The sequence below is a fragment of the Pleurodeles waltl genome, chromosome 1_1, assembly GCF_031143425.1.
Source record: "Pleurodeles waltl isolate 20211129_DDA chromosome 1_1, aPleWal1.hap1.20221129, whole genome shotgun sequence".
Lineage (NCBI taxonomy): Eukaryota > Metazoa > Chordata > Amphibia > Caudata > Salamandridae > Pleurodeles > Pleurodeles waltl.
Genome location: NC_090436.1, coordinates 268,745,436 through 268,771,752, shown reverse-complemented (window position 1 = coordinate 268,771,752; position 26,317 = coordinate 268,745,436). Strand labels below are relative to the sequence as shown.

General features: G+C 44.4%; 1 protein-coding gene across 1 annotated transcript in view; it reads right to left on the bottom strand.

Annotated features, from left to right (window-relative positions):
* The window catches only part of PARP8 (poly(ADP-ribose) polymerase family member 8), a 636,820-nt gene that overhangs the window by 343,833 nt on the left and 266,670 nt on the right, over positions 1 to 26,317 (bottom strand). The window contains exons 7-9 of the mRNA XM_069221607.1: positions 20,487 to 20,581; positions 15,543 to 15,603; positions 14,332 to 14,422 (exon numbers count right to left, since the gene is read on the bottom strand). Of these exons, the coding sequence (XP_069077708.1) occupies positions 14,332 to 14,422; positions 15,543 to 15,603; positions 20,487 to 20,581 (247 nt within the window). The remainder of the gene's footprint in view (positions 1 to 14,331; positions 14,423 to 15,542; positions 15,604 to 20,486; positions 20,582 to 26,317) is intronic.

Sequence of the window (26,317 nt, the reverse complement as noted above, 5' to 3'; positions counted from 1 at the left end):
TCAATACTGGAATCCAGGGACCCCCACAGGGTAATTACTAAAAGTTTGGGAACTAATCTATTACAAGTATTACATTTTCTAAGCAGCTGTCGACCACCTGAGGAGGCTACGTGGAACCCCAGGAGTCCCCAGACCACAGGTTGGGAACCACTGCACTAAGACACTCTGACAGCCAGACAGACACTTTCACAGCCACTTTCACACCTATTCTTAAACCCAGAGAGACAGGCGCTGCCACCTCCCAACGTACACATCCCAAGGGCTGTGTGCAGCATGGAGTTGGGTGGTTAGGAGGATTGGAGCAGTGTCTGGCCGCAGGTCAGGCCCTATGGCCAACTGCCGCCATGCACGGCCAAAGGGTGTGCGCGTCGGTGGTTGGATTAACATATAGTAATGAAAATGACTTTACATTAAAAAAACATACACATTTACTGAAAAAAACAACAAAGGTTACAGGGAACTTTTAGTTAGGAAACAGAATTTTAGAAAAACATAGAAATTCCCTTAAAAAACAAAGGTTACAGTGACGTTATAGTTAGGCTCACATTTTAAACGTACCAAACAACAGAAATTCACCAGTTATAGTTAGAGTTATCTAAAGTAACTATAACTCGTGTCCTCAGGTAACTATAACTTGCACCATCACCATGCACTGCTAATTACCCCACAAATTACAGCACTCATGACCTCTTTGATAACATCATTGATAATGCCACTGTAATATCTGAAGTAGAATTATTTATCACATAACTGTGCAAGGCGGGGGTGCGAGTTATAGTTACCGTAGGTTACTGGAGATAATTATAACTGGTGAATTTCTATGGTTTGGTACGTTTAAAATGGAAGCCTAACTATAACGTCCCTGTAACCTTTTTTTTAAGTGAACTTCAATGTTTTTTTTACATTCTGTTTCCTAAATATATATATATATATATATATACATATATTTATATATATATATATATATCAATCTAAATTTTAATATGAGTACCGTTCGCAAAGCTGTATGTTAGAAATTGCATTTCTAGTTTACAGAGTTATGCACCCTGATCAAGCAGAAACCACAATCCTAGTCAGGGTAAGTCACAAACACACCCTAAATAATCCTGGCCTCACTCTCTGATAGCTTCGCACATAGCAATCAGGCTTAACTTAAGAGGCAATGTGTAAAGTATTTGTGAGACTCTTCAAACACTAAAGCAGTGAAAGCACCATACAAAAAGGTTAGAACAATAGAACCTAATTTAATAAATAAAACAATAACAAAACGACAAAAATTTAATAAGTAGAACTTGAGTTATTAATGTTTAAAGATTAAACTGTAAAATAGCGCTTAGAAGTAAGAAGTGCCAATTTTTTGGATAATTGGTTGCGTTGGACCAAGACAAAGTCAAAAGTTTAGACCAAACGCAATGGAGTGCAAGATGGATACAGGGACCTAGTGAGGTCCACTGAACAAAAGTATCTTAAACCTGGATGCTTCAACGTCGAAGACACTGAGTGCAGCAGAAGCCATATGCCAGTATCAATTGTCCCCATGCATTAGAGGAGATACATCTATTTTCACCATGTAGCAGCAGCAATGTGTCAATTCCTAGGTGCAGCAGGTCCGGAGGCGATGCACCGGGTCTGTTCCTACAACAGCACTAATGCTCCGGAATCGAGCCTTACAGCAGAGGCATTGCATTGGTTTGAATCCAAGAAATAGGAGCATGTGATTCATGCAGCAGTGTTGATTCATCAGGTTGACAGAAGATGTGGTGGTTCTGCTGAAGCAAGCACCTTAGGACCACTTCCAAAGGGTCCAGGGCTAGGGTGGTACCACTTAGCAGGAAAGATGCACAGCTGGCACAGTCCAGGTGCAGAAGGAGGTTTGCAGTCTTGTGTCTATGACACTTCATATCAGGAGACCAGACAGAGTGCTCTTGAAGTTACTCTGGGCTCAATTGATGCCGGTCCAGTCCTTCTCACCCAGGTAGGGGAACGAACAGCAGGCAGCAGGGCAGCACAGAAAGGCAGGGGTCCATCGAAGCAGTAGTCTAGCAGAGTGGCATTCATTCAGCAGCACACCAGTACTTCCTCCTGGCAGAGTAGTCACAGGTCCAGAAGTGTACTGAGTTGGTGGTGTCAGAGGTCCAGTACTTATACCCAGTTGGGCCTTCAAAGTGGAGGAGGCTTCAATTACGGGTTTTTGAAGTGCAGAGGTAATGCCGTTCCTGCCCTGGCACCAGACTCAATGCAGTGGGTTATGCAACCCTTTGTGTGGGGACAGGATACAGCCTTTTGTGGTGTAAGTGAGGTTGTGGCCAGTTCCTCCCTCCATCCTGTCACAATGGGCCATCAAGTCCCATCAAGTCACACATAACCTCCCATTGTGTGCGGCTGTGTAGGGGGAATACACAAAGCCCAGTTGTCACTCACCCGAGACAAGTGAGAGGAGACAGGCAGCAGGCACTGAATGGCTAAAGTGGGAAAGCACCAACTTTCTTGGTGTCATTTTTCGAATTACAATAAAAAATCCAACTTCACCATGAATTGTGATTTAAAATTGTGATTCCAGAGTTCCCCTTGCATGTATAAAAATGGTAGGTTTGGACCTGGCAAGATGGTTATTTTGCAAGAATGACACGGCACTGTAAAACTGCACAAGAATGCTTTGCAATGGCAGGCAGACATGAGACATGGTTAGAGGGTTACTTAAGTGGATGGCACAGTCAGCATTTAGTTTACAGACCCTGTGCACATGTAGTGCACTTTACTAGGGGCTTAGCCATAAATTAAATATACAAATTGAGGATAAGCCATGTTACTGTGTTTAGGATAGAGAACACAAGCATTTTGCAATGGTTAGCAGTAGCAAAGTACATAGAGTCCTAAAGCCAGGAAAAACAAGGTCAGAAAAATGGAGGAGGTAGGCAAAAAGTTAAAGAGAAGACCACCCTAAGGCTGTCAGGTCTAACAACATAGGACTGGAAGCCAAAGAAGCAATCAGATCAGCCAGAGGAGCCACATACATTTGGTAAAGTATGACTTTGAGAGCAGAGTCATGTAAAACAATACAATGTAAATCTTGGCATAAACATTATGAGGCCACAAGCACTGCATATTGTGTGCAGTTTATGGTGTGTGTGACTGTTGTGCAAAGGCAATGGTCTGGAAAGTGATGCATGTAGAAGCCCCAATGCATTTATCTAAGAGTAAGCTTACATGTATCCCACAAAGCAATGTTTCCCCTCAAACTACAAAGGTCACTGAGAAGGAAACATACCTCTCCAAATACAACCTGCACAATGCGGCTCAAGTATGCATTAGAGATGTGGAGAATTGGAAACATCTCTTCTATTAAAATTTGGCATTCTTTTAAATTTAGCAAACTTATGAGCTTCAAATAGTTTATAAAGTTTTTATGATACAAGAGGGAGAAACTGGATCACAAACTAAAGGCCTGATTACGGACTTGCCGTGGAATCTTTTTTTAATGTATATTTTAACCACTGGTGAAGTTTTCCAAAGCTTAAGGCTGATCAAATGTGCTAAGCTGTAAACATCACACAACTATTTCAGTGGAATCTTATGAAAACACATTTCTAGTTGTATTCAAAGATATTTCAGACCTTGTCACAAATCAGACGATTCCCTTGGATGCACCTACTGACATGAGTAACTCAAAATAGATTAAACCTTTCATCTTTATGTTGAATGGACCCCAGGAAAACTTAATGAAAGTTTTCACCTTTGCATTACAAAGACCCAGGGAGAAAAGGTTCCAAAAGCACTTGCCTTAATTGAGGATGCTAGATTATCAGCATTGGAATGCTGCATAATAAACTTTTTTATTACTCTGATTAAGAATAAACCTAGGCCCCCAGACTGGATCAAGAACGTTTTACAGCAATGCTCCCCCATGCCGATCAGTGGTATATGTGGAGCCAGGGTGACTTTGCATGATCCAGATCAAGAACCACATATTATTGTGTTGCAGCTGCATACTAATACCGATTTTTTAATCTTTCTCCTTGATTGTCCTTTGATGTTGAGCACTAGGAACAAATTAAAAGTGTCAGTGTGCCAAAATGTAACTTGGAACCTTTTATGATATATTGGAGTCACTGAAGAGGGAGGTTGGAGGGCAGGGAGAAATCTCCAGTTGGATATAGTATACCTGAGAAAGAGCATTACTCTAAAGTAAGTAACTTGTTCATCTGCTAGATATTTCTAATTGTGGATTCCTCACCTTAAGAATAGATACAACAGTGGTACCTCCCCAAGGTGGGGGGTCTGAGAAGTGACAAATTAGAACGTCTTGAAGGACTGGGTGTACAAAATGGCCATCCTGTCAGATCTGCCTTTTAAGGCAGCTGTGTTTAGTGAAGGTGAACAACTATGCCCATGTCACAGCCTGGTAGATATCCTGAATGTACACCCCCTTGCGATGTTTTCAGAGCAGCCTTAGCCCTGATGGAATGAGCACGCAGATCTTCAGCGGGTCCTTCTTGACCAGTTTATAGCAGATTTTGATGCAGAGAACTATCCATCTTTCAAGGGCCTTTAATTAACTACTTTCCACTTCCTTGCACTGATCATCAATGCAATAGTCTTTCATTCAAAATAGAAACTCATGGGCCAACAGATAACCCTCAACTGTGTCCTGGGCCAAGGACAGGCCAAACACTATTATACAGTTTGGCCTGCAGAGGGTTAGTATAATATGCACCATACTGCCCAACGAATCACACCAGGCAACAAATGTCTTGGATCATAGGTGAACTTTGTCGTAAGGCATTGAGTTGAATGTATGACATCAAATTCTGCGACCAGTAGGTCTAATACATGTAACTCCACCACTTAGTCTCCATGCATGGAAATGTAAGCTGCAGAGACTTGGGTGCTGAGCCCTCCCTTGTTGCTGATACAGGACATCCTCTTGATGTTGCAGCAAGATTGGAGGGCAAGTATTCATGCTCAAGAGCTCTGGGAACCTCATTGGCCCAGTTGAGGATAGTGAGATGACTTAGAAGCACTCTGTTCTCACTTACCCTAAAAAGTGAGGAAGGCGAGGAAGTTGGGGGAATGTGTACAGCAGCCTCGTGTCCCACCACTGTTAGAATGTGTCTCCTAGTGCCGTTCCTTGAAACTAACTCCTGTGTGTAGAAGTTTCAAACCTGCATGCTCTCTGTAGTGGCAAAAAGGCCTAACTATGGCATAATACACTGATCAAAGATGTCTCTTGTCACTTTTGTATTGAGATGCCACTTGAGAACCGCCAGCTGACATATGCTCAGATCATGTGTTTTGGCATTAAGAGACCCTGCTAGATGGTTAACTACCACAAAGATGTTGTGCTGGTCCAGCCACTCAGGAGTTGTTGCCGCTGGTGTCATCTCTTTCAGCTGCTGCCACAGCCCCTAACCCAAAAGGAAAGAACCCTGCTGTAGCTACTAAGATTGAGAGGGCTGGCTTTGTCTTAAAGCTATCCCCCCTAGAATCACCCCTAAATATTCTGTACAGTTAGTGAAACTGCTTGGCAGGAGACAAGAGTCCCAAGGATTATGCTGTGGCTTGACAGTCTTTCAATCATTTAAATGCCAATTCAGGATTTTCTGCCCAAAAACATCTAGAGCCTTCAATAGTGACCTTTGGACATCCATTAAAAACACAGTTTATTCCATCTAGTTGTCCATTCTTAGCACTACAGTGGTGCCATTAGCTCTGCCATAACAGTCTGTGCTGTCCAAACAAGCACATATAAAGTACTTCACCATGTCATGGCCATGATATATAGTTCGAGACAGTGAAGCCAAGAGCTCTTCCGGGATGGTCAGCAAGATTCTGCATGTCTGAGCATGCCCAAAAGGCACACTGTGTAATGATTCTCTATCCAGCGGACTAGTGGCAAAGGCATTAGACGTGACTCTACTAGTTAAAAACTGTACACCAAGCTTTGCATAGCATGTTTGTTAAAAAATAAAAAAAAGGAAAAAAGGAAATCATCTGTGGCCAGTCTATGTCACTAGAGGAGAGTGGGGGTGAGCATGGCCTAACCCAGGTGGCCATAAGAGTGTTTGTGGGGGCCTCATTCAATGGGAGTGGAGGCGCAGAAGAGGTAGAACCTGTTTGAAGGACCTCCGCTAACTAGTTTGACTTTGTTTTAACACTAGGTAGATTGCTTATCACATTCATTCGTAGCCTTTCCTGAATCAAGAAAGCAGGATCTTCGTCTTCTATATGGTGATGAGTGCTAATTTGTAGACCCAAGGTACATGTAGTACCATATACTAGTGCCTTATATGTAAATTAAATATGACAATGAGGTGTATGCCCATTTCTTCACATTTAAATGGGAGAGCACAAACACTTTACCACTGGTTGGCTGGAGTAAAGTGCTAGGGCCAGCAAAATAGTTTCAGGTAAAGAAGCCAAAAATCTGGGGGAACATAACACAAAAGATGGCCATTTCAAACACATAGCATTGCTGCAATTTGCCGAACACTTGATGAGTCTCATGTGGATTCTGAGTTTCTTTTATCTAGCTCACTTTGAGGCAGCACTTCAAGGACCCATTATTAAAAGATCCTTTGCGTATGCCCAACCACGTTTTGCACTATATACCTAGCTCACTTGAGGGCAGCACTCCAAAGACATATTCTTAAAAGATCCTTTGGGTACACATAACCACGTTTTGCACTGTATTATCAGCATGGATGCACCATTAATGCTTCAAACATGTTACAAACCAATTTAGGAAAAATGGTGGTTGTAATTTCACACTGTTAGTGTCCTGTAAGAACTGAAAATTAGAGCACACCAGGGACTTCTGCATGGGTGTTCCATGAAAGATGTCCATGGTTTACAAAGCAGTGCTGTAAGGAAATGCCTCCTTGGCATGGTTACCCCCTGACTTTTTGCCTTTGCTGATGCTATGTTTTGATTTGAAAGTGTGCTGAGGCCTGCTAACCAGGCACCAGCACCAGTGTTCTTTCCCTAACCTGTATCTTTGTTTACACAATTGGCACACCCTGGCATCCAGGTAAGTCCCTTGTAACTGGTACCCCTGGTACCAAGGGCCCTGATGCCAGGAAAGGTCTCTAAGGGCTGCAGCATGTCTTATGCCACCCTGGAGACCCCTCACTCAGCACAGACACACTGCTTGCCAGCTTGTGTGTGCTGGTGAGGACAAAACAAGTAAGTCGACATGGCACTCCCCTCAGGGTGCCATGCCACCCTAACACTGCCTATGCAGTATAGATAAGACACCCCTCTAGCAGGCCTTACAGCCCTAAGGCAGGGTGCACTATACCATAGGTGAGGGCACCAGTGCATGAGCACTGTGTCCCTACAGTGTCTAAGCAAAACCTTAGACATTGTAAGTGCAGGGTAGCCATAAGAGTATATGGTCTGGGAGTCTGTCAAACACGAACTCCACAGCACCATAATGGCTACACTGAAAACTGGGAAGTTTGGTATCAAACTTCTCAGCACAATAAATGCACACTGATGCCAGTGTACATTTTATTGTAAAATACACCCCAGAGGGCACCTTAGAGGTGCCCCCTGAAACCTTAACCGACTACCAGTGTAGGCTGACTGGTTTTAGCAGCCTGCCACACTCAAGACATGTTGCTGGCCACATGGGGAGAGTGCCTTTGTCACTCTGTGGCTAGTAACAAAGCCTGCACTGGGTGGAGATGCTATCACCTCCCCCAGGCAGGAGCTGTAACACCTGGCAGTGAGCCTCAAAGGCTCACCCCCTTTGTTCCAGCACCACAGGGCACTCCAGCTAGTGGAGTTGCCCGCCCCCTCCGGCAACGGCCCCACTTTTGGCGGCAAGGCCGGAGGAAATAATGAGAATAACAAGGAGGAGTCACTGGCCAGTCAGGACAGCCCCTAAGGTGTCCTGAGCTGAGGTGACTCTAACTTTTAGAAATCCTCCATCTTGCAGATGGAGGATTCCCCCAATAGGGATAGGAATGTGACCCCCTCCCCTTGGGAGGAGGCACAAAGAGGGTGTACCAACCCTCAGGGCTAGTAGCCATTGGCTACTAACCCCCCAGACCTAAACACGCCCTTAAATTTAGTACTAAAGGGCTCCCCTGAACCTAGGAACTCAGATTCCTGCAACCTAAGAAGAAGAGGACTGCTGAGCTGAAAAACCCTGCAGAGAAGACGGAGACACCAACTGCCTTGGCCCCAGCTCTACCGTCCTGTCTCCCCCCTTCGGAAGAAAACTGCTCCAGCGACGCTTTCCCCAGGACCAGCGACCTCTGAATCCCTGCTCTAAAAGGACCAAGAAACTCCTGAGAACAGCGGCCCTGTTCACCCAAGACTGCAACTTTTTTCCAAAGGAGCAACTTAAAGACAACAGCGTTTCCCGCCAGAAGCGTGAGACTTGCAACCCTGCACCCGGCGACCCCGACTCGACTGGTGGAGAAACAACACTTCAGGTAGGACCCTCCGGCGACTCAGAGACTGTGAGTAACCAAAGTTGTCCCCCCTGAGCCCCCACAGCGAAGCCTGCAGAGGGAATCCCGAGGCTCCCCCTGACCGCGACTGCCTGACTCTCAGATCCCGACGCCTGGAAAAGACCCTGCACCCGCAGCCCCCAGGACCTGAAGGATCGGAACTCCAGTGCAGGAGTGACCCCCAGGAGGCCCTCTCCCTTGCCCAGGTGGTGGCTACCCCGAGGAGCCCCCCCTTGCCTGCCTGCATCGCTGAAGAGACCCCTTGGTCTCCCATTGATTTCAATTACAAACCCGATGTGTGTTTGCACACTGCACCCGGCCGGCCCGTGCTGCTGAGGGTGTACTTTCTGTGCTAACTTGTGTCCCCCCCGGTGCCCTACAAAACCCCCCTGGTCTTGAACCCCGTAGGTGGTTTACTTACCTGCAAGAACTAACAATTACTTACCTCCCCTAGGAACTGTGAAAATTGCACTGTCTAGTTTTAAAATAGCTATATGTGTTTTATTTGAAAAGTATATATGCTATTGTGATTATTCAAAGTTCCTAAAGTACTTACCTGCAATACCTTTCATGCAAAGTATTACATGTCGAATTTGAACCTGTGGTTCTTAAAATAAACTAAGAAAATATATTTTTCTATACAAAAACCTATTGGCCTGGAATTGTCTCTGAGTGTGTGTTCCTCATTTATTGCCTGTGTGTATGTACAACAAATGCTTAACACTACTCCTTTGATAAGCCTACTGCTCGACCACACTACCACAAAATAGAGCATTAGTATTATCTCTTTTTGCCACTATCTTACCTCTAAGGGGAACCCTTGGACTCTGTGCATACTATTCCTTACTTTGAAATAGTTCATACAGAGCCAACTTCCTACAAGTGCTCCACAAAATGGGTAGCACTGAAAATGGTTGTGGACAGGCTTGCCTATATTTGGTACCTACATCTCCCAAACCATTATAATGATGGAGGAGTAGGTGACGGCCCTGCAATCATGAAATTTGCATTATGACTCACACATAAAAAATGTGGTGGAGTGACAGAGGTCGGATGGGACTCTAGCTGTCAACAATTACAATAACGTTTGTGTCCAGTCTCAAATCCATTTCTGATACTTTATGTGCTAATTGTGCTGTGTTATTTCTTACTTTCTAACATACTGTTTATGGTGCGGGTATACATTGACTATCTTACTATCGCTATCCTAATAGCATAGAGTATTGTTATGCTAATAGCAAATCAGGTGGACATTTCTTCTTTAATGGAGTTATATACAGTGTGCCATTGATTATTATACCGTGTGTAAGAAATGTGGTTATTGGTTGAGGGGTGGAAGCCCCACTCAGACAACAACCATAATCCTAGTCAGTGAAACCACAAAAAGTCACTAAATAAAAATGCACTTCACCCTCTAGCAGCGTGGCACGAAAGCAGTCAACTTTAACTTAGAAGCAATCTGTAAAGTATATGATACCATATCAACAGAAATCAGTAGACTCAGAAATTAGCAATTTCAATGTTTTAAGTAAAAATAGCACTGAAAAGAACAAAGTGCCACTTGTGGTAATCTGTTCCCACTAGTCCAGGGGAAAGTCCCGAGTTCAGGCCGACCACAATGGAGAGCCATTCGTATACAAGGACCAGGTTAGTTCACCTGAAAAAGTTACCTGCTAAAAGTCCAGTGCAAACTGTTTCATTCGCAGTGGAGGAGGCTGGGAGGAGCAGGGAAAGTATCATGGACGGTCGCTGCTGTAGCATGAAATGAAGAGCGATTCTGATGTTGCAGGTTGTCTTTGCTGTAGCACAAAGAGCATTTCAGGCGTTGGGGATGGTCGTTGCTGGAGCTTCGTGCTGGGGGTCACCGCAGGCTGTTGATGGTGTAGCGCAAAGTGCAGATCTCATGCTGCTGATAATCGTTGGCGCTCGCTGTAGCATGAAGAGCAGGTCTCACCAGAGTTTGACACTGGCAGTCATCATAGGAAGCAGAGTCTTGGCACAAAGGGGCCCATTCTCTGTCATGAAGGTCCCAACTTCAAGATTTCACATTTTCTTTAATGGAGGAGCTTAGAGTGATGCCAGCCAAGGATCCATGACTCTTTGGGATCAGTTACTCACTCCAGGAGAGGCCAGGAGGGCTCAGGCAGGTCCAGTATAGCAGTGTTAGAAATTGGGTCTCGGGTTGACAAATGAATGCACCCTGATCAAGCAGGAACCACAATCCTTGTCAGGATAAGACACAAACACATTCCTAATTAACCTGTGCTTATCCTCTGGTAGCTTGGGACAGAGCAGTCAGGCTTAACTTAAGAGGCAATGTGTAAAGTATTTGTGCTACATTTCAAACAGTAAAACACTGAAAACCCCTCACAAAACAATACCTCACATGGTTAGAAAAATGGAACTTAATTAAAAAACAAAAAAACAAAACCAAAACAAAAAAAATCCAATAAGTAGAATTTGAGATTACCATTTTTAAAGAATAATCTGTAGAAAGGAGCTTATTAGCAAAAAGTGCCAACTGGGCTATCTGGTAGCACCGTACTGGGACAAAGTCAAACGTTTAAGCCTACTGTGATGGAGCACATGAAGGCCACAGGGACCAAGTGAGGCCCACTGAACAAAAGTACCTTAATCTTGGTTATCTTGACGTTGAAGATGGGACGAGCAGGCTGAGGCAATGCGTCGGTGTCTATACACGCAGTGGAGGTCATGCGTCAACCTTTCCCATGCAGTTGCGAAGATGTGTTGAGTTTCTCCATGCAACAGGGGTAATGCGTCAGGTCCAAGATGCAGCGGTTTTGAAAGCAATGTGCATTGAGGTCAATCCATGCTGAAGAGGCTATGTGTTGTCTCTGATCGAAACAATGGGGCCAATGTGCCAGTTCTGATCCACACAACAGGAGTGATCCACTGGTTCCAATCCATGCAACGGCGGCAATGCATCATTTCAGCTCCAGCAAACACAATAAGCCCACTTCCAATGTCCAAGACAAGGGTGGCACCACTTGGCAGGGCAGACTCACAAATGTCAGAGTCCAGGTGTAGATGTAGATGAGTTGGAAGACTTTTATATCCCAGAGACTTTAGAAAACAAGAGACCAATCAGCTGGCCCTTGCAGTCACTCTGCGTTCTGGGTTTAAGTGATGTGGGTCCAATCCATCTCACCAAGGCAAGGAAGGCAGCAGGCAGCAGATCAGCGCAGCAAGAAAGCCATTCTTCCAGAGCAGCAGTCCAGCAGAGTAGCAATCCTTCAGCAGCACAGCACTCCTTATTCCGGGAAGAGACTTCACAGATTCAGACATGTACTGAAGTGGTGGGGTCCTGTTCTTATACCCTGTGGTGCCTTTAAAGTGGGTGAGACTTCAAAGAGGTCCTCTCTCCCTGCCCTGGCTCCAGACTCACTACAGGGGGGTATGCAGCCCTTTTTGTGGACACAGCATACAGCCTATTCAGGTATACGTGAAGCTGTGGCCATCTCCTCCCTCCCATTCTGCCAGAATGACACATCAAGACCCATCAAGTTACACCTAAGATCCCATTGTGTGTGGCTGTCTAGGGGGAATACACAAAGCCCAGCTGTCACCCACCCCAGACAAGTGATTAGAGGCAGGCTAGAGGCACACAGGGCTAACAGCAGTAAAATACCACCTTTCTATAAGTGTTTTTTTTTTCAATATTGTAACAATAAATCTGACTCTACCATTAAAGAGGATTTATCACACAATTCCATAGGTAATAAACATGACAGATCCATACCTTCCGAATCTGTAATTACAGCTTATTAAATGTAATAAGGAATTCTGAATGTTATCCTATGAGAGGGGTAGGCCTTGCAGTGGTGTAAAACGAATTTGGGAGTTTTTCACTACCAGGACATGTAAAACTTAAAAGTATATTACACAATTACACAATACCCTGCGCAATGGGCTACCTAGGGCCTACCTTATGGGTGACGTATATGTAAAGAAACAGGGTGATTAAGGCTTAGCATGGGGTTTTAAATGCCAAGTTGACATTGCAGTGTGCCACTGCTTTCAGGCTACAATGGCAGGTCTTGGACATGTTTAAGGGGCTACATAACTGGGCGGCAATATCGGTGCTGCAGGCCCACTAGTAGCATTTATATTACAGGCCAGGGACACTTGTAGTGCACTTTACTAGGGATGTATAAGTACATTAAATATGCCAATTGGGTATATGCCAATCAAAACATGATTTAGGGGGAGATCACAAGCACTTTAGCACTGGTTAGCAGGTCTACAAAAACGAACTCAGAAAAAAGAACAAGCAGTTCAGCTGACCAGTTGTAGGGAGGCCTCTGGAGAGTGTTATGTCCCTGTAACTCACACAGGAAGTCAGCTATTAGACCCTTGGACACACTCGGGTTATCCTTGGGTGAAGGTAAGCAGGCCCAGTCTTCCTTCTCAGCAAGCAAGCCAGTCCTCAGTAGAAGGGCAGTGCTTCTGCTGTAATGTCCACAGGTCCAGGAGTGTTCTGATGAGTGGCTCTGGGGGTCCAATATTTATACCTGCCAACCAGTCTTTGGGTGGGGGGACTGTCTATCCTACCCCCACATCTGGTTCTGAAAGTTCTTCCTCTTAATATGGTGAGGCCCAAACTGTCAGGGGTGAGGAAAGATAGGGTAGACCTGTTGTTAGATTCCTTAATATGTGTGCAGGAGGGAAAGCCCTTTGAAATGTAAGTAGGGCTAGGTGCTGCCCCTTTCAATCACCCTGCCAGAATGATCTATCCTGTCCACACCTCTGCACCATGTATGCTACTGTCTGGAAGCAAAACACAAATCCCAACAGCAGAGTTATTCACAGCCATGTGACCGAGGACACTGGCAGAAAGCACAGAGGGCTAGGACAGGAACATGGCAACTTTCGAAAAGATTTTCAGAACTGTAACTTAAAACACAACTTAACCACTAAAGAAGATTTTAAATTACAATTCATTTGAGTATAAATAGCATATATCTAGCTGCTCCCAATCATACGTTATCACTTATTAAATGCAATAAAGTAACCTGAGTTAGTCAATGGCATTACAGATTGGCCTCATAGCAGTGAGAAACAACTTTAGCACATGTAACACTTAAGTACATGTGTCCTACTTTTTAATTACAATAAACTCTGTTATATTAGCCTTTTGAGGCCTATCTTAGAGGTATATTATAAGTATTAAAAATTAATGGTTTAAGCAGGACAAAAGGTATATTTTGACAGGTCGAAATAACACATTATAATAGCACCACAAGCTGCAGTGGCAAGCCAGAAGCATGTTTTAAAAGGCTACTTTAGTAGGTGACACAATGAGTGATGCAGGACCACTCGTTTCATTTAACTTCTAGGTCTTGGGTACATGTAGTGCCATGTGTAAAGATCTTACAAGTAAATGAAATGTGCCAATTAGGTTTATGCCAATTTTACCATGTTTGAAATAGAGAGCACAAGCACTTCAGCACTGGTAAAACTGCACAGAGCCCTAATGCCAAAAAAATGGATTCAGCAACAGGAGCCAAGAATCTGGGGCAGACCATGCAAGGCTCTCTGCACTATATTCAGGTCCATACTGAAGCAAGAGCCCCTGTAAATAACAGCACAAATGCAAAGATCCAGCATAACCAGGGAAAGGACAGCACAGCTTTTCTTGCCAGGTGAAGACTTCCTTCCCTAAAGTCATTTTTGGGTTTTAGTGGCTCAAAGTTTTTAAAGCAGAGTAATATAAAACAGAATTACATGAGTGACAACTTAACTCAGTATAAAGCAGCCTTACACATAGGTTAGATGACATCTCAGAAAAGTATGAAACCTAATAATACATTTTCCAAATTACAGTAAAAACAGTCTAAAAACGTCCACAAACCTGGTCCATTTAAGTATTGTGTTAACGAACAGTGCAGTCGCACTATTACAGGCTCTGTGCGGATCACATCCCAAGCAATGGCTATCTCTTCCTAGTGAAATGTAAAGGAAATATAATTAGATGACACTACTCCGTCCTGCTTTTCACATTTTATTTGAAACTGCATGTGTCACTCCAAAACATTTCATATTATCGAGACACACCCTGTCGCGATTCCATTGTAAAAATAAAAAAATAAATGCTTTTTAGCCTGGGGGTCCCTCTGGGACCCCAGCACCACAGCTAAGGGGTCAGGGTATTCATACCCTGGCCTCTTTTGTATTTTGTATTCTTTTTTTCTGGGATTCGACTTCAGTCAAGTCCCAAGATGGCTGCCAACAATCCCTGTTGACGTTTTGGCAGCCAATCAGATCTCAGCATGAAATCGGGAGGGGTGGCAAATCCTTTGCGTCCCTCGATATACAAATTTTGATTTCCTTACATTTCTCAAACACTAGTGACAGATTTACACCAAATAACAAAAAGGGCTCTTTCTGGACGAAGAGCTACATTTATGTCAAATTTGGTGTAATTCTGTCCAGTGGTTTCTGCGCTATCGCTGTCCAATTGTTCCTATGGGAATTAACATAGGAAACACTCTAAATGTCATCCCCCCTACTTTATCTCGGCCCCAGGTTGACAGATCACCCTGACACTTTCCAGACAGCAGCTCATGTGACGGTTGGATAAAAAAATAAAAATAATGAAGACTCGTCAAATGGCACCAAAGATATAGGCAATCAAAAAACTGCTTTTTCTATAGAAACTAGGTCCTAACTATAACTACTGAGTGTTCGACCACCACTAGGTAAAATATATGTATAGATAGATAGATAGATAGATAGATAGATAGATAGATAGATAGATAGATAGATAGATAGATAGACAGATAGATAGATAGATAGATAGATAGATAGAACAATATTATATAACAATATGCTTTAGGGCTGGATGAGAATCAAACGCATGTAAAAATATGTAACACTTTTGATAGTTCTCTTCCACGTCAAAATCAGTAGTGTTATCAGTTATTGTTTGAAGCTCCTGCCCAACTGTTTCATAGTTTCTTTTAGCAACGAATAAGCTAAACCTAACCAAATTAGTAGACACCGTCAATGTTAACTTATTTCACCATTAAATGAAGACATTTTTTGGGTGTGATTCATACTTACATCCAGAAAGCTAACATCAACGTGTAGATCAATGTCCACATCATCGATAGCTCCATATTCCCTAGAAATTAAACAATTACAGATTCTGTTATTACAAGGTGACATTACCTAGACACAATATATATACATATTAATGTGTGTGCATGTGTGTGTTGACAAAAAAGGCACTGAGACAGTAAGGGTTTGCAAGCAATTTCTCATATAAGTTTTTAAGTAATCACATACTTACAACATTTTCATATAGGCAGAGCATATCTGCTATGAAGTTTCAAGTACACCTATTTTTTGGTCTCACCTACTAGACAGCTTTTAACTGTCTGTAAGAAAAAGCCTCTTGTAGCCCCTACCTAAAACTTACTGGGCTTAGAGTCAGTGCACTGCTTAGCATTGGCAGGCTTTCTTGTCACTCTCATCTGCTTATTTCTTATTTGATAGCTTTCCCTTCTCTTCTTGAGTATGTCCATCATCTGGAGGCTAGTCTACTTATCATCTTTTTTATTGAATAACTTGATTCCTTTCACTGTTTACATACAGGGAACTGCTTTTTTTTCATTCAGCACACCACAACAGTGCATGTGTTTCTAGCTCCCTCCCTAGTGCATGGCTTCCTCCCCAAACAAATGAACTCTCAGTTTTACTCTCACACCTCCTTGTGTGTCTCTATAAACACATAAACAGGTATAGGTTTGCTGGAATATTACAAAAGACCAGATTTTTAAGGGTTATTTTTGTTTTATCCACTGTATTTGACAGGTTAAATGAATGCACAGGCCTTGACACACAAAGGCATCTGTGGTGCGAGGATGAAGAGCTGCTTGCTACACTCATTCAGCTTTCGTTTGATGCCGAAGGTGTACTTAGCATTACTGAAAAGGAGCTCTCTCTTCTCCTAGAAGCCCATACTTCTGCTCCCTGGACTGCTGCTAGAGCTTGTTTGAGTCCTAATTAAATTGGACCTTGACAGGTGTTTTCCTTCACACTTTGACACTTCCTTTTTCATTTTAAATTATGTTTGGAGTTTCCTATGTGAACAGTTAAAAATGAAGCATGACATTTATAAAGATAGAAAACATTACATTTAATTTACGGGGTTGAGGTACTCCTGCCCTGAGGTAACTATAACACACGCCCTCGCCATACACTGCTAATTACCCCAGATATTACAACCTCATGACAATTGTTATAACATCATTGATAATATCACTGTAACATTTTTAGCAACATTATTGATGCGAGTTATAGTTACCTTAGGGCACGAGTTATAGTTACTTAAAATAACTCTAACTACAACTGCTGAATTTCTATGGTTTTGTATGTTTAAATTGTGAGCCCAACTATAACGTCCCTGATTTTACGGTGTATATATATATATATGTTACCTAGTGGCGCCATTAGGTAGTTATAGTTAGGAGCTAGTTTCCATAGACGGAGCATTTTTTGTTTTGCCTATAACTTTGGTCGCCGTTCGATGAATCTTACTGAAATTTTAAAAATGTATACTTTGGTCAGTTCAGCTGCTGTCTTAAAAGTTTTATGGTGATCCATCAAGCGGGGCCGAGAAAAAGGAGGGTCCCAAAACACATTTTCCCCATTCATATTTCCATAGGACCTTTAAACATGCCTACAGCAGGAACCACTGAACCGAATTGCACCAAATTTGGCAGTGAGCTAGACCCGCAGATTAAGCTTTTAGAGTTTTGGCAGAAATATGTCCATTACTTTTGGAGAAAGTTAAGGCCAAAAAACATAGATATCTAGCCACGCGGATCCTCCGCAGATCCAACCATCCCCGTACTGATATCTTATTGGCTGCCAACACTTCGGGGGTCATTTTGACCTCGGCGGTCTTTTTTAAAGACCGCCGAGGGACCGCCGTGCTGAAGACCGCCAGTGGTGGCGGTTTTCCGCTCGGCGTATTATGGCTGTTGCCAGCTCTCCGTCCTTTTTCGGACGGAGAACCGCCAACAACCATACTGGCGGGTGGCGGGGAAGTGGAGGTTGCTCCACCTCCACCGCCACGTCAACAGAACACCGCCCACCGAATCACGTCCTGTGATTCGGCGTGGCGGTGTTCTGTAGACGGTGTGGTGTCGGCGGAGCAGCCCCCATGGATCCCATCCCCTCCCGGAGGATCGACGGACCAGGTAAGTCGATCATCCGTCAGGGGAGAGGGGTGGAGGGGGTGTTGTGTGCGTGCATGTGGGTGTGCGTGTGTGTATGAAGAGGGGGTGTGTGAGTGCGTGTATGCTTGCGGGGGTGTTGTGTGTTTGGGAATGAGTGCGTGTATGTCTGTGGGTATGTCTGTATGGATGTGTGCGTGTATGTTTGAATGTGGGTGTGCGTGTCTGACTGTGTGTGTGGATGTTGGCATGTATGTCGGTGTGTGTGCGTGTATGTGTGCTGGTGGTGCCTGCGTGCGTGTTGTGTGTGAGTGAGTGATGTGATGTTGGGGGTCGGAGTGGGGAGGGGGGTCCTGCCACCTTTGGGGGGTGGCAGGGGTGGTGGGGGTGTAGGGGAGGGAGTCGGGGTGGGGGTGGGGGGTAGGGGAGACTCCTATCAGTGCCAGGGAAGGAATTCCATGGCACTGATAGTGCTTACCGCCATGGATTTCATGGCGGTTCCAAACTGCATGAAATCCATGGCGGTCAGGCGGGTCTAAATACCGCCAGCGGTATAGTGACGACCGCCGGGCTGGTGACCCAGGTCTCCAGCCCAGCGGTCGTCTCCACCCTGGCAGGCGGAACGGAGAAGCTGCGGATGACCATGGCGGTAACCGCCATGGTCCTAATTGCCAAAAAAAGACCGCCAGCCTGTTGGCGGTCTTACCGCCGCTGCTCCACCGTGCGCCAGTGTCGTAATGACCCCCTTCATCTTGGAAGTATTGGGTGCCATCTTGTGACTTACCTTCAGGTAGTCACAGAAAAAGAAGAAGAAAAAAAAGAAAAGGGGCCAGGGTAGAGTCACCCTGACCCTTAGCTCTGGTTCTGGGGTCCTAGAGGGACCTCACCAGGGCTTAAAGTATATATGTTTTAAAAACATCAGAAGATCCACGGATAGATGACGGTCTCCTGCACTTTCTGTTTCTTTTGCCACCGGGTGGCCCAGTCCCAGGAGCATTTGGGGCTTATAACAGAAGGGGGGCGCACGGGACCTCCCTCGTTGGGCTTAAAAAAGGCTGAGACCACAACCTCCCCAGAGCACTTTCAGTTAAATGTGCAGGGAGGGTGTGCGGCCCTGCACCCTGTAGACCACCACCTCTGCAGGGAAAAGTGCTTTTTTGATGTGAGGGAGGCCTAACTGCCTCCCCCACAGCCTTAGGGGCCACCACTTCAAAGACGGAAGTCAAAACGTGTCCGCTTTGTTGTGAATACATTTCATCACATCAATATCCCTGGGAGTGCAAGTTTCTCCGCGCTTATTAAGACGCAGAACGTATTGTAATATATATATATATTCACTGAAAAAAAGAAAGGTTATAGGGAACGTGCTTGTGACCTTTGTGTTTTTTCAGTCAACATATGTTTTTTTCAGTGAAAAAAATGTATATATATATGTATATATATATATATATATATATACACATATATATATGTATTTTTTTCACTGAAAAAACAAATGTTACATTTTACATACACAGAACCACAGAAATTCAACAGTCACAGTTATATTTATTGCAAGAAACTATAACTCGCGCCTACGCCATGCACAGTTTTTTCATCACTAAGTTTATTTCAAAAGTTCCAGTTATATTATGAATGATGCCATACAGGATGTCAATACTGATGTAATATGTGCGGTAAGCAGCAGTGCATGGCAAGGGTGAGTTCTAGTTACCTTAGGGCATGAGTTATCGTTTCTTGAGATACATATTCCTATAGTTGTTGAATTTCTATGGTTTTGAGAGTATAACATTTTTACCTATATATAAGGTCCCTATAACGTTTGTTTTTTTCAGTCAATTTCAAAGCTTTTTAAAAATTCGAATTCCTAACTATAACGTCCTTGCCACCTTTTTTTTCAGTACATTTTTAGTTTTTTTTTAAACATGAATTAATATTTAGTTACCTTACGTTAATCCAACCCCATCGAGCCTAGGCAAGGCCACCAACCCCCCTGTATTCACCCAACCCTGTGCCACGCAAGGCGTTTGGCTGTGCCCGGCAGGGGGTTGGCCGCACAGCCTCACCGGCAGTCAAGTCCTGCAATAAATCCCCTGCAGACACCTGTGGCCTATTCCCATGTGTAGGCATCCCAGGAGGCCCCGTCACCCAGCCTACTACTGCCCCGGGGACCCCATTCCCTGTGGCCACCTTACTAAAAGAGGGGGTAGGGGCCACACGGCTCCTCTCCCCACACTGCTTTCGGCTACAGGGGCCCAATTACCCAAGGCCCAGCCCATAACTAACTGGGCCCTGCCAATTAATGAAAGGGGAGGAGAGTCACATGACCACATTCCCTGAGCCAATTCTGTTCCCGGGAAGCACATCCTCCCGGGCCTAGCCAATTAGTGAAAGGGGGAGAGGAGCCGCGTGGCCTCCCTCTGTGAGATGATTTTGGCCTCAGGGACTTCATCCCCCAGGGCCCTGCCATTTAATAAAATAAATGGAGGGCTATGTGACTCCCTCCCCAATCCAATTTCGTCCAGAGGGACCCCATCCTCGGGGGCCCAGAAAATTAATAAAAGGGGGAGGAGAAGCATGCAGCCTGCCTCCCCGGGCCGAAATCTCTGCCCTGGGGACCCCATACCCAGGGTCCCAGCCACTTATTGCTGGGTGCCCTGGCCCCACCCAGTGTGCACTTTTGGGGACCGTAGGGGAGCCTCAGTCCCTTGCAGTCCTTGCCGGCTCCCCACCTCCAGAATTACATTTTTAGGCGAGAGCCACAATTCGAGAATAGGCATGCATTTCAGGCGGTACCACCTAATTACCAAATACCCTTGTATACCTGAGCGATACAGCACTGGATCCGTAGACCTCTCTCACTGATGCCAAATCTGCTTCCAGTTGTGGGTGCTTGTGAAGCTCTCCATCAAAACTAACCTGTAAAAAGGAAAGTGATATTTCTTTTGGAAAGTAGTTTCAATAACTATAAATTGTAAAAGGAGTATATTTTTGCATGCACATTAATGAGGAAATTTTCCGTTTGCAAACTGAGAGATCTTTGAAAAAAAGGGCCATCAAATGTAACCAACCCTTTTCATTGCTGACTATTGCAATAACGCAGTACAACAAGGTTTAGGAATTAATTGCTTTCTTCTGCATTTTCTTACCTTTAATCGAAGGAGGATATGAAAAAGGAGGTACAAATAGACAAGGTAACTGTGGATCACACTGGGTTGTCCGTTTATATGAAGTGGCCAACTCAAATTAAAAAACAAGTCGTGAAAACGATGGCTTCTTACACACATATTTCTAATGAATTACAACAAAGTGACTAGCTGTAACTAAAGCAAGCACAATGGTCTAAGGTAGCTTATCCTTATTAAAGGGATGGCTTTGTGGAGGACATTCCACAGTGGAATCTCCAAAAGAGTTTGCACTCAAAAAATCAGAGGATTTTCAATTTTCAATCCACTCCAAATCAGGCCCTTGTTCCCGACCAAGTTTTATGAATTCTGAAACATACAGTTTGCTAATTTCTCTTATTTTTGTTTTCTTTACACTGTCTGTGGACTTGGGTTTTAGCTTTTAGCTTTTAGCTTCTGAGGCTTCTCCCACCTAAGTGCTGAGGGATTTTTTTATGTTTGGAGCACTTTGCTCTTAAGGCTTCAGAATATTTTTCCCACAAAACATGCCCAGGGCAAATTTGCATTCTTATTTTCCCATATATTGGAGATTCATAAGGTATAAAAGGTTGGTGGATTTTCAAAACTGACCAAATATAGCATTTTGGGGGAAAAATGGGAAAAACTGTTGTGCAAAAGATGCATGTGTTTTCCAAACATGGCATCAACAAAAGGTTTGCTATTTAAAATCGCCATCTTCCCAGCTTTCAGGAACAAGCAAAGTTGGGAAAACATATGACTACAGTTTTTACATTTTTGTTAGTGGTGGTCCATTTTTCCTAGGTTTCAACCTGGTTGCAATTTGTGGCAGAAACAGATGAAAGCAAAACAGTTCTGAAGACTAGATAAAATTCCAACCTCAGCAAAGGGCGATTTCTGTAAATCATTCATGGCTTACCCAAAGAATCTAGTGCCATTTGTACGTAGAAATTGGTTTGCGACTTCTTAACTGCAACTATTTGTGACTCACTGTTAGGAAGTCTCAAACTGTGATGTACAACAGTTTCTCAGACACTGTGTGGGATTCCCAATGGGTCGCAAATGGAGTGCCTCATCCATATTCATGAGGCACATCGCAATTTGCAACCCATTGGGAAAGACCTGTAATCACAGGGATGGTGGGCTACTGGGGCCAGCAGAGCACCACGTCTGTGACTGCTTTTTAAATAAAGCTTTTTTTTCAAATGCAGTCTGTTTTCCTTAAAGGAAAATGGGATGCATTTCAAAATGAGTGTCTGTGAGACCACTGCCTGCTCTTAAACAAGGTGTGTGCCCACATTCACAAAGGGGAAGAGGTTCCCTAGGAACTTTTTTCCTGTTTGTGAATGGGTTAGCACCTCCTTCACTAAGTTGATAAAATGTGAATGTTTTGCAACTGCATTCCTGCTGCAAAACATTCATACATGCCCATGCAACTCGCTAATAGGAAGGGACGCCCTTAACACGCCCCTTCCTAATATCGACTCGCAAACAGTATTTTGTGATTCGGTAATAGGTCACAAAATGGGCTTAGTACATGTCAAAAGGCTATTTAGCGACTGCAAACGGCTGATTCACCATTTTTGACCGCAAAGACCTTTTGTACATGTGGCCCCTAATCACTTAAATCAAAGGATGTTAAAAACTAGGAGAAAATAAAAATAGATTTCCTCACAGTTGCCTAAGGATAGAGCAGCTTTAGGTCCTGAGGAGGCACAAAGACGGATAGGGCACTAGGAGTGGGCCTGATGTCAGGGCGGGACAGCCTCCACACAATTACTTTAAAAACAATGTGAAACCAGCAGGGTAAATTCCACAAACTGTGCCCTGAGGGAGCAGAAAGTCTGTTGATGAGGTGGGGAGCATGGGTCAATGCCTGGGTGGAACCCTTCTTTTTAGTTTTTATGGCCATTTTCCCCTTGTGGCAAGCGGGCTTTCGTAACCAACACCATAACCTTATCCAGGATTGGGAAGGAGGTGAGGAAGAGATACTTGGCAGATTCAGTATAATACTTACAATTTTACCTTTGGGAGAGGGGGAGAACCATACCTGTGTAGCTCCTTTTAGGTTGTGGAAGTGGTCGGATGCAGGGTGGGCTGCCCCCACTCCTTCTTTTTTAATTTATTAATCCTTGGTATCTAGAAGGAATGCTGCAACCCTGTACGAAACTGGGTTACTAGTTGAGGGATGTATAATCACAATTCTTGTCAGAGTGAAATGCAAGCAAACCCCAAATCAACCTGTGCTTAACCCTCTGGTAGTTTGGCACAAAAGCAGTGAGGCTTAACTTGAGGCAATGTGTAAAGAATTTATGCAGCACATCAAAAAATAATGAACTGAAAACACAACACCAGAAAAATGTCACCATACTTTAGAACAATATACTAAAATGTATTAAATTATGTGAGACCAAAAGGGAAAACATCCAATTAGTAGAACCAGAGATATGTACTTTTAAAGATTTAAGAACAAACATATCTTAAAAGCACAAAGTGTCAAATGTGGTTATCTGGTTCCGCTGAATCGGGACCAGATAATGAGGGTGCATGGGCTGGATATAGGGACCAAGTTAGGCCCGCTGAAAGAATAACCTTATGTCCTTGGTATGGAGCCTGTGTGGCATAACTTTGCAACGATTCGTGGCATTCATTGTCTTTTTCGATGAAGCTGTGTGGCAAGGCTTTGCATCTGCTCAGTGACCAGTGCGGCAAAGCTTAGAGGGCTTTGTGTTACTCTTTGTCGGTTCTGGTAAAGCTGGCAGCTATTCAGCAAAGCTTTGTGTCACTTGCCGGCGATTCCAGCGAGGCTTTGCATTGCTTTCTGCCAGTTCCAGTGGGGACTGCAGCTGGGCTGGCAGAGCACCTTCTGGCCCACTTCCGAGGGTCCAGAACTGGGATGGCAGCACTCAGGGAGTAAGGGGAGGGCAGGACACACAGCTGGCAGAATCCAGGTGCAGGGTTCAAGGTGGCCGAAGCCTTTTCTGTTCCTGAAGTTTTGATCAGGATGCCAGCCAACTAGCCCTCGGAGTCACACCAGTGGTCCTGGGTTCAAGATGCAGGCCCAGCGCTTGTCGCTTAGGCAGCAGATCTTGCAGCAGAGCAGTACAGCAGTCCTTCTGAGTCTTCAACAGGTCTAGAGGTGTACTGATGAGTGAGGTTTTAGGACCCAAAATTTCACCTGGTGCCAGCTTTGAAGTAGGACAAGGTTTTGGAGGTTCCACCCCCAGGAATGTGGCATTATCAGAATTGTGACTGAAATCCAGCATTACCATTAGAGGGTTTTAAATTACAAGCTCAACATTGCTACCCGCTCCCAATTGAAAGTTATCACTTATTAAATATAATAAGTTAACCCAATGGTTGCCTATGAGAGGGGTAGGGTTTTTTTACTACCAAGACAAGTAAAACTTTAAGTACATGCCCAATTTTTTAAATACAATGCATCCTGCCTCTGGGCTGCTGAGGGACTACAACAGGGATGATTTACGTGAATTAAAAAAGGAAGATTTAGGCCTGGCAAAAGGTTTATTTTGACAGATTGAAATGCAGTTTAGAGCTGCACACAAAGTCTGCAATGGCAGGTATGAGACATATTTGAAAGAGCTGTGGGTAACACAATACGTGTTGCAGGGACACTAGTAACATTTAATTTACAGGCCCTGGGTACATGTACTACCAATTTACTAGAGACTTAGAAGTGAATTAAATGTGACGAATGGGTGTAAGCCAATTTCACCATGTTTAAAGGCGAAAGCACAAGCACTTTAGCACTTGTTAGCAGTTGTAAAGTGCACAGAGTCCTAAAGCCAGTGAAAATGAAATAAACAAAAACAGGAGGATTGAAGGCAAAATGTTGGGGAAAATAATGCCAAGGATGTCAGGTCCAACACTCCCTATCCAGTACCCCAGGGGGCTGACATACTGAATTGTACATTTTCAGGGTACGGCATGTCCCAAAGCGTGTGCAGGAGATGCCCAACCCCATTTTTGAAACATTTCTCCCTCGTGTTTAGTGGGCTTTCTGACCCTGCCATGGGATTGGTAGTCAGATTCAGGGTAAACACGCAACCTGCCCTCCAATGGGGATAAGATGATCAAAAAGGCTATATTGCCCCTTAAGGACTGCTGCTATGGCTTGATGCCAGAGTTGGCTGCCCCAACCCCTTTTTGTTTCTGCTATTTCCCTGGTGTTTAACAAACTGTATACCCCAGGGGCTGAAAGGCTAGTCTACCCTAGGTATGAGGGAACACTTGCTCATGCCCAGAGGGCCACTCCCCCCAAAAGGCTATCCCTGGTGTCTATGGGTAGATCCTTCCATGGGGCTCATGATCCCAGTGCGATCCCCAATCAGGGATCCACTTGGAAGAGCTACACTGGGGAGAAGTACCACTGGGGAGACTTTTCAGTGTTACCTCTCGCACATAGAATAGTACTCTGAGGGCAAAGTTATGCCCCTCCCCTAGAACAGACCCACCAGCAGCTCACCCAACACCTAAAAGACCACAACCTCCTGGACCCCTCCCAATCTGGATTTCGAGCTAACCACTGCACAGAGACAACCCTGATTTCAGCTAAAGATGACATCAGAGCCCTCCTGAACCGTGGGGAAACAGCAGCCCTCATCCTACTGGGCCTGTCCACCACAGTTGACATTGTCTCTCACCACACCCTGATCAATAGATTCCACCACATCAGGATTAAAGGAAAAGCCCTCAAATGGATTGCCTCGTACCTCACCAGCAGAACCCAAAAAATCTGTCTCCCACTGTTCACCTCAGAGCCCAAGAATGTCATCTGTGGAGTCCCCAAAGATTTGTCCCTCGGTCCAACCCTCTTCAACACCTACATGACCCTCTGGCCGTCACTTTAATCAAACAGACTCAACATACTCTCCTATGCCGATGACAACCAGCTCATCCTCTCACTGTCCGAAGACCACTCCACCACAAAAGGTAATTTCTACAGAGGCATGATGAACGTAACAGACTGGATGAAGGACAACTGTCTTAAACTCAAAAGCGAGAAAACAGAAATCCTCATCTTTGGGAACAAGACCTCGCCATGGACTGACACACGGTGGCCTGCAGAGCTCACCACACTCCCTGCCCCAACAGACCACACCCGCAACCTCAGCATCATCCTGGATGGCAAGCTATCCATAAAGAAACAAAATGATGAAGTCTCATCCACCGGCTTCCACATCCTTCGCATGCTCCTCAAGATCTTCAGATGGCTCCCAGCAGACACCAGATGGACCGTCAAGCAGGCCCTCATCACCAGCAGACTGGACCATGGAAACACGCTCTATATAGGATGAACACCTCCTCAAGAAACTCCAGACAATACAGACCTCAGCAGCAAGACTCACACTCAACATCCCCTGAAAGAACCACATCACACCCCATTTAAAAAAACTACACTGGCCCCTGATTAAGAAGAGAGGTCAGTTCAAGATGCTGACCCACGCCTACAAGGCCCCACATAATGAAAGACCAGCATACCTCAACAAAC